The sequence below is a fragment of the Melozone crissalis genome, unplaced genomic scaffold (assembly GCF_028551555.1).
Source record: "Melozone crissalis strain CALT ecotype California unplaced genomic scaffold, PUWL_Pcris_2 ptg000013l_1, whole genome shotgun sequence".
Taxonomy (NCBI): Eukaryota; Metazoa; Chordata; class Aves; order Passeriformes; family Passerellidae; genus Melozone; species Melozone crissalis.
The window spans coordinates 50,074,983-50,087,519 of NW_026535791.1; the positions used below are offsets into that span (position 1 = coordinate 50,074,983).

A 12,537-nucleotide genomic window follows, 5' to 3' on the forward strand; every position below is an offset into this window, starting at 1 on the left:
CTTGATACAAACTATTTGAAAGAGTAGAGTAGCTGGAAAATGAGCTTTCTTCTCTTTCTCTATTTTTTTTTAGTTCTTTGATGTGTAACTACATCTTCAGTTAATAACAAAACTTAAATATTTAGGTTCCTCTACTATGATTATGTTTATTATGTTTATAGTACCTTCACTTTTAACCTATTTCAGTGTAATTACACATTTCATCACAGTTAATCTTTGATATAAAATCATGTATGTCAAACTTCCCTTTTCTACAGTTGGGGGCCTTTTTTGAAAATGTAGGCTTACAGGAAAAAAAAAATTGCTTTTGTGTTCTCTACCCTTTAAGGTTCTGTTATTAAATCACCACTACCCCTCCCCCAAAAAAATCTGCAAAAAACTTGGGGCATCTTTCAAAATTTACGTCACTCCACTGTATGTAATGGGTATAGCATGAAAGTTTTTAAAGGTGTTTTTCCCTTTTATCCTTGTAGACAATCCTATCAAGCTGCAGGTGTTGGAGATTGCCTCCGTCAGCAGCTGGGTTCACGTCTTGCATGGACTTTGACTGCAAGCCAGCCTTCCTTACAAAGCACTACCTCAAAAGGCTTCCCAAATGCTGTCTCTCGTGCTGTGCCGAGGTCCAGGCGAGAAGGGGACACAAGTGGTAAGCAAAGATGTATTTGTTAATGAGAAGGTTTTTTACAGTTGTTATCTATATCCTCCATTATCTTTTATTTTGGGATCGTAGCATGTTGATTTTTTGAAGGGTGTTTTTCTAGAATGGGCTTAATAGAAGGATAGAAGCAAATATGCAAGACTAGTGTATTTGACCACAGTCTCTTTGGCTGGTTGTTAATTTGTTTTTGCACTGGTTAGTCCTCTTAAAATACTGAGTTCATTCCAGTGTTTGTCATCGTTAAATGATTGTGATATGTGAGTAATGATCATTCTTTTGATGATCAGAAGATGCTACTGTTTTTAGAGTAAGAAAGAGACCTCAGTAAACAGAACTTGTTGAAATACTCCTCTGTTTGTGGTTCTGTGTCTTTCAGAACTTGGAAATGTGAACTGGAATATAGAACTCTTAAACCTCTTTCTTCTTTAGATTAGCATACTGTTTACAGTGGTTGTATTTAGAACAAGTGACATAAAATATTGTCAATAAAATAAAAAAAATATGAATATAGTTGAGTTGGAAGGTACCTTAAAGATCATCTTGTTCCAACTCTCCTGCTGTGGACAGAGACACCTTCCACTAGACCAGGTTGCTCAAGAACCTTCCAGAGTATCCTTGAACACTTCCAGGGATGGGACATCCACACCTTCTCTGGGCAACCTGTTCCAGTGCCTTATCAGCCCTCACAGTAAAGAATTTCTTCCTAAATTCCTAATATTGCTAATTTACATCCACGATTAAGTGTGTGTAAACCTGAAACTGATGTCTAGAGGATCTATTCTGAATTTACACAAGTGCAGCTAAGGAGGAGTTGTTTAACAGGTGATCTCTGTGGCAAATCTTACTGTAAAAGTAAGTTCTGAATAAGTGAGCTGATGGCAGATGTTGTTATCCCATAGCACCATTATTCTCTGACAAAGGAAGATAAGAGATGCAGGCTTTTGTTTGTGGTGTTTTGTTTCTGTTTGTTTTTAACTTCTCTAAAGTAAGTGTGGATATTAAGGAATATAGCGTGTCTGCCAGCCTCTGCATCTTTGAGTAGCGGTGTACAAAGCAGTGGCTTATATCAGAGTTGTACTGGTGTATCTGAGTGCAATATTTGACATTTAGAGCCTAATTAACAAGACTGTTATATGCAAGAAGATGTGTGTGTGTATACATATGTATAATGTAAATATGTGTTTTACATATGTAGTAGATTTAATATATACAAAAATAGAAAAAAGAAAAAGGAGTAGGAAAAGGCATAGGAAAGAGAAATAGAAAAACATAAAATCTAGCACTGCCTCTTAATATATTATACTGATTGCTATAAAAAGCAATACTTCTTCTGTTGAGTCAGCCAGCAGCTGTGACTTTGATTCCTGTGTGGGATGGGTATAAGGACTGACAGTTGTCTTAAATGTATTCACTTGCTGGTGTAGAAATGGAAGTAGGACTGCATTCAGAATATAAAGTCTATTGTCAAGATGATTTCTATGAATATTAAATTCCTGTAATTCATTTTTTCTCCTAAAGTTGCTTGTTTTTATTTTTTTATTTTGAAGTTTTCTTACTCTTACATCCACACACAGAGTATTAAAAGGCACATTGTATGGCTAGTGTTAATACTTGTATTATTTATCAATGAAAGAAATGTGCACTTGAATCTTTCACCATTTCACTACAAGTTCCTAAGAAGGACAACCTACAGTCTTGCACATCTTATTGTTATGTGGGGAGACTGAATTTTAAATGGTATCTTAAATTGAAGACTACTTATACTGAAATAAGAGTAGAATTTAATTTTTCTTAGTATTTTTCTGGGAAAGTGGATTGTTGGGGAGTCAAACTGACAAGGGTAAGAGTACTATCTAAATTGGGAGAAGCATGTTGTAGCATCTCAGTTTCTGGATAGGTAAATAAATTTACAAAAGCAAGTGGTGACAGTTTGCCCAGAAAAGGTGGGGGTAGGTTCAATGGTCTACACAATGCCTTTTTTGATTTTATGTTGCCTTTAAATTCATAAATTTCTTGCATCTCTAACACAATCTACCCTCTGACTAGAGATAAGAACCAGAAGCAAACTTCACACTTGAATATTTTCTAGCTCCATGGCTGTTAAGCAGTCTGATTTGATCAGTCTTCTCACTGAGCAGTGGCATATGTAATTGAAAGGCATTATCAAACAAGCAGTTCTTCCTTCTGGATTAACTGTTCTTTTTCTAGGTGAATGTAGAAGAGATTATTCTAGAAGTCTATTCCAATTTGAACTGTTTGTTCAAAGAAGGATAAAGTTACTATGGTGCTTCCCTCAGAGCTTTCACTGGTGCTGTATCAAGAGATAACCAAGTTTAAAAACTGGCCAGTGTGTCAGTTAAAATAGGACATGCCCTGTGCCATACAGACTGACTGCTCTGGGAGAACCAGAGGTGGCATTAGAGGCAGGTAAAGCCAATCTTGTCCTTTCCTGTCAGACTGAGAGGACCTGAAATGTTTCTTTACCAGTTACAAGCCCAGCATATTTTTTTATAGTTTGGCTATGGTTTTTTTGGCTATGCATCTAAATAGTTCTTCAAAGTTATAATCAAAACTTATTGTCTCAACAAATCTAAATACTTGTTTTATTTTTGGTTTTTTTCTTTTCTAGGTTCTGTTGAAATAACGGAAGCAAATCTTGTAAGAGATGTTTTATATGTCTTCCAGGGAATAGATGGCAAAAACATCAAAATGTGCAATTCTGAAAATTGCTATAAAGTGGAGGGAAAGGTACTGTATGATGACTTGTATTTCATATGTTAACAGAAAAGCATATGGGGGAAAAATAGCTGTGAGAAACATGTAAAATAGTTAAAATATTATTACAAGTCTATATTCCCTCTACCAGCTGGTTTTTTTTTTTTTTGCTGGTTTTGTTTGTTTTGTTTTTGGGGGTTCTTTTGTTAATACAACAGAGTAGTTTCAACATTAGTAGTTAAGAATTGATTGGGTAGATCAGGTGCCAGGCAGAAAATGTAGCATTTCACAAGATGTGAATAGTCTCCCAACTCTTAATCCAATAGAATGTCTTGTAAATTATGGCTTTGAGAACTTCTGTCAACATTTTTCCTCTCCAGTGTATAAGAATTAACATAAAGCAGATGCAGGTATTTTACTGTGTTCTTATTAGATTAAATTTAACAGCCTGAGATATGGAGTAGATGCTAGCCACTTGTTGTTATGGGCCTGGTTACAGTTATAAGTGATCAGATGCAGGTGACCCAGAAAAGAAAGGACTGGTGGTAGAACTGAAGAAAGGTCTGATGTGAATTTAAATGAAGACATTTTATAAGGGACAAAAGAATAGGAGAGATGCCTGAGAGACTTTGCTTTAAGGTGGGGAGATCTTAGGCCTGTCTGCAATTCAGAAAAACCCCAAGAGTGTGATTGGGGCAGCTGACCCAAAAGAACAAAGAATGGTGCTAGTTGCTTTAGTATCTTCACATTCAGTATTTAGACAGTACAGCTTCAGAGCTCAGTTTCTACTAATTGGTTTTTATATTCAGATGGAAAGACAACACTTTCAATTTTTACTTACATTAAAAACTTTCTACTATGACAATATTACATAGTCCTTAAATGGTGGGGAAATTACTTCTGGGCCATTTCATGTGCCAAGATCATGGTAGATGGGTCCTAATGTTGATACCTGAGCTAATTTCCTTTTTTCCTTCATGATAGTAGTAAAATGTTGTAGTTGTTCACCATTACTTTACAATGACATTTACAGCTGCTTAATGGAGGGATAAATGGAAAAAACTTAAGTCCTGTTAAATCTTATTAATTAACAGATTCTTAATAAACATCCACCTGTAGATGATGTAAAGTTTGTAATTCCTTAGCACCTTCACTGAGCAAATTATATTCAATATATGAGATTATATATGGCAAAAGAAGGGTAGCATAATATATTTTTCTAGAGGAATGTGAAGAAAACTTTGCCAATTTTGTAATCACTGACTATAATGAAACTATGGCTTCGTTGGTTTTCTGTGTAGCTTTCCTATCCAATAGGCTGGTTTGAGGTCAGAAGCTGTTTTACTTGGAACTTGTAATTCAGGGAATTTAATTACTGACCACAAGCCAGCTGAATAATCTTTGCCTGAGAGCCCTGTCTTCAGTTGTTTTTGTGAAATCAGTTGTCTTCCGTTCTTCCTTACTTGTACTTGGTCTGAGCTACTGGACCCAGTGAAGGTGAGATTATCTGACCCACCAGGGCTGCAGCTGGAACTTCTGACAAGCAAGGAGGACCAAGATCATACCTCCTCTAGCTGTGTAAATGCCCATTAGGTAAAATAGTAGTCAGAGCATGTAGCTCTCCCTCAGATGGCAATCTCATTGTACACAGTCTGGATTATTGGGTTTTTTTGTTCCAGAAAGAAGCACACTTTCTAAGGTGCTATCCTTGCTGAAATGTTTCCTAATCTTAGTGTTAATATTAGATCTGGTGGTGACATTCAGCACTGTATAAGATAGCAGCTTCTGATTTGATCTAAGGCATACAAATGTAATGATACCAAGCCCATTGTGCTTGTTCCTCATTTAATTCCAGCGGATGTGTGTTGTGCTCAGTGTTTGCCAAGCACTCTGTACTTGCAGAATTTTAAATAGTTCTTATGTCATCTCTTTGGTTTCAGCTGTGGGCAGGGTTTCTGTGTCCAATTATGCTTGTTTGGGCTGGAATTTACCCTACAGAAGTTGTTCAAGAAGTTAAAGCTCTACCTCTGTGGGTAAACAAGAGGGCTAGGGGCTGAACTGTGATCTTACAACCAAATGCTGCAGCCTGTTTCAAGCCCACACTGGTGTGGATAACACACTCTGACACTAATTGTTATCTTGGAGAATGCCTGTACTGTTAACTAAAAGGTTTAATGAAGGGGATTGATTTCTACTTCTTTGGCAGTTTAACTTCTTGGAACAACTCCTTGCTTTGGTTTTGACTGTTCCAGCTGGCTGTCAAAGTTAAAATTGTCTGTAGAGGTGGGATAGGCCCAGTTGCTGTGGGTAGAAGTCAGTCTCTGTCCCGTGGTTTGTATTATCAGTCAGATTGTTTGGGGATTTTTATTCAATGACATTTTGAATGTTTGATGGTAGTGTTCTTGAGTAATATGGTGAAATGTGGAAGAAGAAAATCTCAAGTAGGAAGTGTCTTATCTGTTGGTAAATTAGAGGAAGAAATGTGCTGAGTCAGATGAAAGTAATAGTGGTAGCCAAATAGGGTGTTGGGACTAAGGCAAGCTTGCAAGATTAGTGAGATACTAGAAGAAAACCAGAAACCAGCCTAGAAGAGTTCAGAAGGACATATGATTAAATAACTTAAAAAATCTGGACTTAATCTTGGTTCCTGATGCCTAGTCAGGCATCGGGTCATTTATTTTCTATTGAAGGGTTCTTTCACATGTAGCTATTACTAATTATTTTGTCAAAGCTTTTTCATTAGTTTCAGTCATTAACACCTCTGTTACAACACTCGTATTTTCAGTCTTGCTGGTTGTCAGGATGAGATAAAGAGTCTGATATTGCAACATGAAAATGCAGGTTTCTTCCTTTTTTCTGAAGACCATTTTGTTATTGCCATAATTGCCTGATATAAAAAGTGTATGAATACTGTTATATTAAGATTTCCAAAAGAGGTCTCAAAGTTGGCAGTAGTTTGTTGCTGCTGCCTTTTCAATGCACATGTGTATAAATATAATGCTTATTACATGGTTGTTTGCTTTTCTGCAGTATCTGTACTGTAGAATGTAAAATGAATTGTTTCTGAAACTGGCTTTTTTTATGAGAAAGGGGGATCTTTGTGAAGAAATCAGTATTGGTGTGGCAGATTTGACTTAATTGCAAACTTGTTTCTGTTAACTTTATAGGTGAGCTTGTCAAAATCTCTCCGAGATACTACAAGCAGACTTGCAGAGCTGGGGTGGCTCCATAACAAAATAAGGAAATACACAGACCAGAGGAGTTTGGATCGTGCATTTGGACTGGTGGGACAGGTGGGTCAGCTAGATAAAACAGTCTAACTTCAGTGTTTGTTCTTGTTTGGCTAAGAAACTACTGAGTAAATGCAGTGCTAGAATGATGCATAACCTGTGGAGCTTGAATAATTTATTGTTTGATTTACTCCTTTTGTGGATGCTGCATTTGATATGGGTCATAGTCAGAAGGCAAGGAAAAGGCATTTGCCCTTTCTGGTCTTAAGGATTTGCCCCTGTAATTTGTAGCTGGAAACATTCATAAATTCCTTTTCTTAATCTCCATTTTTTAAACAATCCCAATATTTTAAAATTATTCATGCATGTTCATAAACAAAAACATTTCTTAAATGGGATGATGTTATCCCTGAGGTAATTAATCACCAATTCAGTTGTTAGTGACCTGTGCAGGAGACATTCTTGTCAGCTATTGTTGATGTTCATATGTTAGTACTGCACTAGCTTACATAAAATGCAAGTAGTGCATTATCTTCTGCCCTTTCTTTTGAATACAACATCAAAAGAATATTAATTTTTGTTTTCATAGGTTTCATCATCATGATTTATAGTCTACAGTAACTTCACTGCTGCTGTAATATCCAAAACCACATTTACTGCTAAGACATTCCCGTTTCCTCTCACTTGCTCCCTCTGTAAAACTGGATATTATCCCTTCTGAGTCGACAGAAATGTTATCCTTGCCTCTAGCCATAACATCCTACCTAATCTGCCAAGAAATTGAAGTGCTTCTCCCTTCAATCTAATTTTTCTTAAGAGGTCAGTAGAGACACTGTAGTGCTTCCTACTTTTCTAATGTTTTATTCTGTTCCATTCTGTCTCTTATTCTAAGTAACCCTTCTAGTTACATATAAATAATAATTTTTCTACTGATCCAATGCTAATTTCCATGTTTTATATGGCAGTGCTACTGTGTATGCATTTTCTTTGGACTCTCCCCCTTATATCTGGGTGAAGTTTTATTCTTTATCTAGCAGCTTCCTGCTTGTGATTATTTTTACTGTCTCTGGCTTTAATCTTCAAGTTTACAGAAAGGGGAGAACTTTAATTCTTCAGTGAATTTAAATGTGTAGTGTCTTGGCTTCTGTATGCAGGTTTCAGATCCTGTGCAGAAGGCTGTGCAGTTAAGTTACCTGAATCTGCATAGCTCTAATGCTGCTAATTTTGCTTGAGGCAAGCACTTGTGTATATTTCTAGGACATAAGTGTACAAACAAAAACTTATATTCTGCTCTTGCTGTCAGTATTTGGGCACAGAGAGTATGCCTTCATGCTCATCACAGCTTTCATAGCTGAGAATTTCAGGTGCTGTGCACTGTGCATTAAGGAATTTAGCACAACAGTGTGTATTGATATAAAACATCTTTCACTTAATGTTCTGAAAGGATGATTGTGTAAACCCCTGTTTAAACCAGGTATACAGTAAGATGTAAGTCACCTCTTCTAGTATGATTCTGGTGACTGATTTTACCACACAAAATGTCAGGCATTGACATTAGAAGTAGAGATGTAACAATATATTACACTTAATATTTTCCTACCATTGCTGATTAATATCTGAATTTTACTTTGTCCTCAGAAAATAAAAAGAATAATTGGCAGTTAGCTATCCTTTAGCTTGTACTTTGGCATTTAGATCCATTTGAGTTAATGGGCATTTTAATTTTTTTCTCTTGAACAAGCATTCTGTTTCCTTCCTCAGTTCTCTTTTGCAGCAGTCCAAATCAGAATTCTAGGGTAATGTCCAGTTTTTCTGTAACAGTTTGGGAAGCAAAAGTCTGTGGTTTGTGATGCAGGAATTGGTACTGGGTGTAAATTTTAATTTGTAAAGCTTCTCTGAAAAATTGGTGACCAGTTAGTCTAAATCCTTTTGACTACTAAATCATTAAAGTCAGTGATTACTGTTCTCCTTTTTGACCAGAACAGCGTCTTTGATTGTTTTCTTAGAGGCTCTGCTCTGCCCTCTATCTTGGCAAGTGCCGCTTTAATAGGTTCAAAAATTTCCTGGAGAAGCAAGTGAGAAGAAATGAAAAGTGGAGTTACACATAAGGGGATTTCTTTTTGCCCTTCAGTATCCTCTGGAATAAAAAGAATGTCAAATTTCTTTGCAATTTACAATGTTGAGTTGAAGACAGGAACCTCCTTTCCTTAAAGATACAATGGCAAGATTAATGACTTTTTTTTTCTAGGCTTCTTAGCTGCTTAGGAGGAAAGAAGATTTATTTTCTCTTTGTGCTTCTAGAAATTATTTCTGCCTCTTACATACTCTAGTGAATAAATACTTTAAGTTTTTGGGTTCTTTCTATGAGTTTTTCTTTTTCCAAATTCTTTTGACTGCAATTTTTAAAGGTCTTGAAGGAAAATCCTGGGAAATTTCCCATTAAAAAAATCCATCAAAATAGATATCGGATTCATTAGCTGAGAATTGGTTGAAAGTTCTGAAGAATTTGTGTGTGTGCATGAGCATATTCTTCCAAGAAACCAAACAAATAAAAAACTCGGGGCATTTCTTGGGGAGTTTTAAGGTCTTTATCAGTTGTTCCCAAATTAATGAGTCATATTTTTAGTTCTGTTTTGAAAAATGTGTTGCAGGCATTTTTTTAGTTTGTATATTAAGACCATTACAAAAGTAAAACAAGACCTCTTCCAAACCCTAAACTATGGAAAATATTTATCACTAAACAAGTATTATTTCAGGAATTGTTTTTAAAATTTATCTTGGTTTTTAAACAACCTAAAGTACCTGTGCTTAGAATTGTTTTACAAAGAAGAGTTTTTGCTTTAGTTCCAGCCTGAATTAACTTCTGCACATTTTACAGATTTCTGAAGATATACTTTGTGTTGTTCATTTCTTCCATGTCAAGTGAACAATCGTATATAACTGTGAATTGATGAAAGGTCAAAATTTTATAGTTCTTGATCTGGCAGCACTTATTTGGAGCATTTCTTGAGCATTGTGTTTTCTTGTTCATGTAATATAGTCTATACTGTAAATATAATGATAATTGCCTAACTTTTGTGTTCTGTTGTTAGAGGCCTTCCTGAAATTTAAACTCTGTTACTTCACTGCATACTGTATCTTACATGATTATTTAAAAAAAAAAATTCAACTGGGTCATGTTATAATTTGTACATCCTTGTGCTAATTATTGTTGCCATTACTGAAATGATATGTCTACTTGAAGAGTTACACTTTTCATAGTTTATTATGATGATAGAGTTAAGGTAGCAAGAAACAAGGTCACTTGATAATGTGTATAAATTCCTGGAAAAGGTATAGGCATCTCTTAGGGAAGCACTTATACTTTGGCCATTACTCTAAGAATTGGCTTTTATGCTGAAACTTCTAGAAAGATTCCCTTCAAGAAATTTCTGACTATGTTGGAAGTGTGGTGATAGAATTAAATAAAAAAGCTTTCTCCTCATGACTTTTCCTTTTATTTTTTCCCCTTTTTTTCCCTTCTCTCTCTCTTACAGAGTTTTTGTGCAGCCTTACATCAGGAACTTAAAGAATACTACCGACTTCTGTCTGTTTTGCATTCTCAGGTAAGTTAGGTGGTACATATTCAACTTCACTATTTTGTTCTGTTATCTAATATCTCCTAAAAAGTTAATACCTACCTATTCTGTTGGAATGTAAAGGATGTACAGCAGTTTTTGTTGACAGTGAACACAATTCTCTGTACATTTCTTGCTCTTTAGGTGTATGTGCCCTTGAATGTTCTTCTCTTAAGAATTCACTGGTATTTGATGTGTTACATAAGCAAAGAATACTATGTGTATTTCTAAGTCTCTGTCCCTGTTTTGCATCCTTTTTGTCAGTGTCACCTTGCATTATATCTTTATCATTCAAATCCTGAACAATGTCACACATTCTTGAGTGGAGAAAAAGCCAGTCCATCTTTCCAGCAGTGCACAATATAGCAGCTAGTAATAACACATACCAGTTCCAGCTTCTTTTCTGTGTGGGGCAGTTTGTACATTTTTCTTGTCCCTTTGTTTTCTGAGAGTAAAGACATCTGTTCTGCAGATATTTGGATGTTTTACTATTTTCCTGTAACATACAGACCAACTCAGTGCTGATAATCTTGCAGGTTTTCCACAAATGTTTGTAGGTATGTGCATCTAGATGCTGTCTCTAAAATAAAATACACTTTCTTCTGGTTGCCTTTTTTTGAAAGGGGTTTTCAAGAGGTTCATTACTTGTAATGGTGAAAAATTTATTCTCAGAATTGACTTAAAGCTAAATTATACTGCCTTTTAAAACTCTGACTTCAATAAAATCTTTATTGTTTGTCATAGGCTTTTGTTAATGTTTTCAAAGCATCTGTTCTTTTAACTTGCAGTTCTTGAACATTCTTGACTTTTGGAATGCTTGTTATGTGTACTGTTTGCTTGATTTTTCTGGCTATTATCCAGTTATTCTTTTGTAATTCCCTCTTGCTCTGTCCAAAATGTGTTTTCTCTCTTGGTTTGCTGGTGCTTTGATTTTTGGTTTTTTTTTTTCTTATTTCTAAAACTTCTTGATCATTAAAATACTCAAGTACTTTGAGATGCAGTTTGTCTACCTGTCCTGCCCCACCAAACCTTGCAACAGAAGAGATGAGTAGGGTGGGAGGGAAAGCCTGTAAGGAAAAGACAAAAGTTCTGGGGTTATTTTTTTTAAACTGCATTTGCCTTTGTGGAGGGTTGACCCTGGGCAGCAGCCAGGCACCCACCCAGCCTCTTGCTCCCCCCTGTCTCTTGAGAACGGGGAGAAAATAGAAGGAAGACAAAAAGACAAGTCAATCAAGTTAGTGAGTGTAGAAGGGGAAGCAAAAGCTATGCGTGCAAGCGAAGCAAAGTAGGGAATTCATTCACTTCTTCCCTTCTGCAGGCAGATGTCCAGCTGCTCCTGGCAAGCAGGGCCTCAGGGCACTTAACACTTGCTTGGGAAGACAGACTGCATCACCACAAATGTTCCTATTTCCTTCTCCTTTCCCTGAGCTGTTTTTCCTGAGAAAGGTTTTTGTCCTCCATAAGCTTAGAAATGGTTTTCCAGGATTAGTTGCTATCCCAAGGAATGAAGTGAGTCTCACTGGTGTGTAGTTTTATGGCTTCTCCTTCTTGAGGAGAGGCATGACATTTGCTTTCTCAGGGTTGTCAGAAACTGCCTCTAATTGCTGTGTTGTAAAAATAATGGAGAGTGGCCTTGCAGTGACATTGGGCAACTCCTTCCCTCAACACTCGGTGCATCCCATCAGGACTCACAGACTTAGGCATATCCATCTGTTTGGTGTACTCTAGCCTGATCCTTCTGAGCTCAGTCTTCCTTGTTCCAGACTTATCTCTCTTGTTATCTTGACATCTGGTATCCCCAGCAGCAAATCTTACTGAAATACCAAGGCAAAAAAGGCATTAAGTACCTCAGCATTTTCCATTTTTTTTGTGTCACCCCTCATGTAGCATCATTCAGACACATTTTTCCCGGTCTTACTTTTACTGCTGGTCTTACTGTTACTCTTCATGCTCCTTGCCAGATTCATCTTCATGTTGATTAAATGCCTTTTCATAGGGAACAGTCAGTACAGTGTCAGCAATGCTTTGCTGCAGCAGCAGACTGGAGTTTCTGGGGAATCCAGGTCCCTCAGCACCTAACTGAAAGGGTTCCCAGAGTCACGTTATGTTTGGATTTTCAGAAGCTTCTGGCAACATTTCTTCCCAAAGACATGAAAGGAAGGAGATCCAGCAGTGGAGTAGAGATTCTTTTTTGACTTGAAAGGTGGAAGGGCTTGAAGGCCATACTGCAGAATGGACAAAAAACCCGTACCTTTTAGCTTCTTGAAAGCATGTAGAAAATTGACTTGAAATTGAGTGTATGTGACGTTTTTTTGAT

General features: G+C 36.5%; 1 protein-coding gene across 2 annotated transcripts in view; it reads left to right on the forward strand.

Moving 5' to 3' along the window:
- Window positions 1-12,537, forward strand: part of TUBGCP3 (tubulin gamma complex associated protein 3) — a 47,466-nt gene that overhangs the window by 18,971 nt on the left and 15,958 nt on the right. For both annotated transcript variants that reach the window (XM_054271699.1, XM_054271698.1), the window contains 4 exons: window positions 474-646; window positions 3,288-3,406; window positions 6,541-6,666; window positions 10,140-10,208. In XM_054271699.1, the coding sequence (XP_054127674.1) occupies window positions 474-646; window positions 3,288-3,406; window positions 6,541-6,666; window positions 10,140-10,208 (487 nt within the window). The remainder of the gene's footprint in view (window positions 1-473; window positions 647-3,287; window positions 3,407-6,540; window positions 6,667-10,139; window positions 10,209-12,537) is intronic.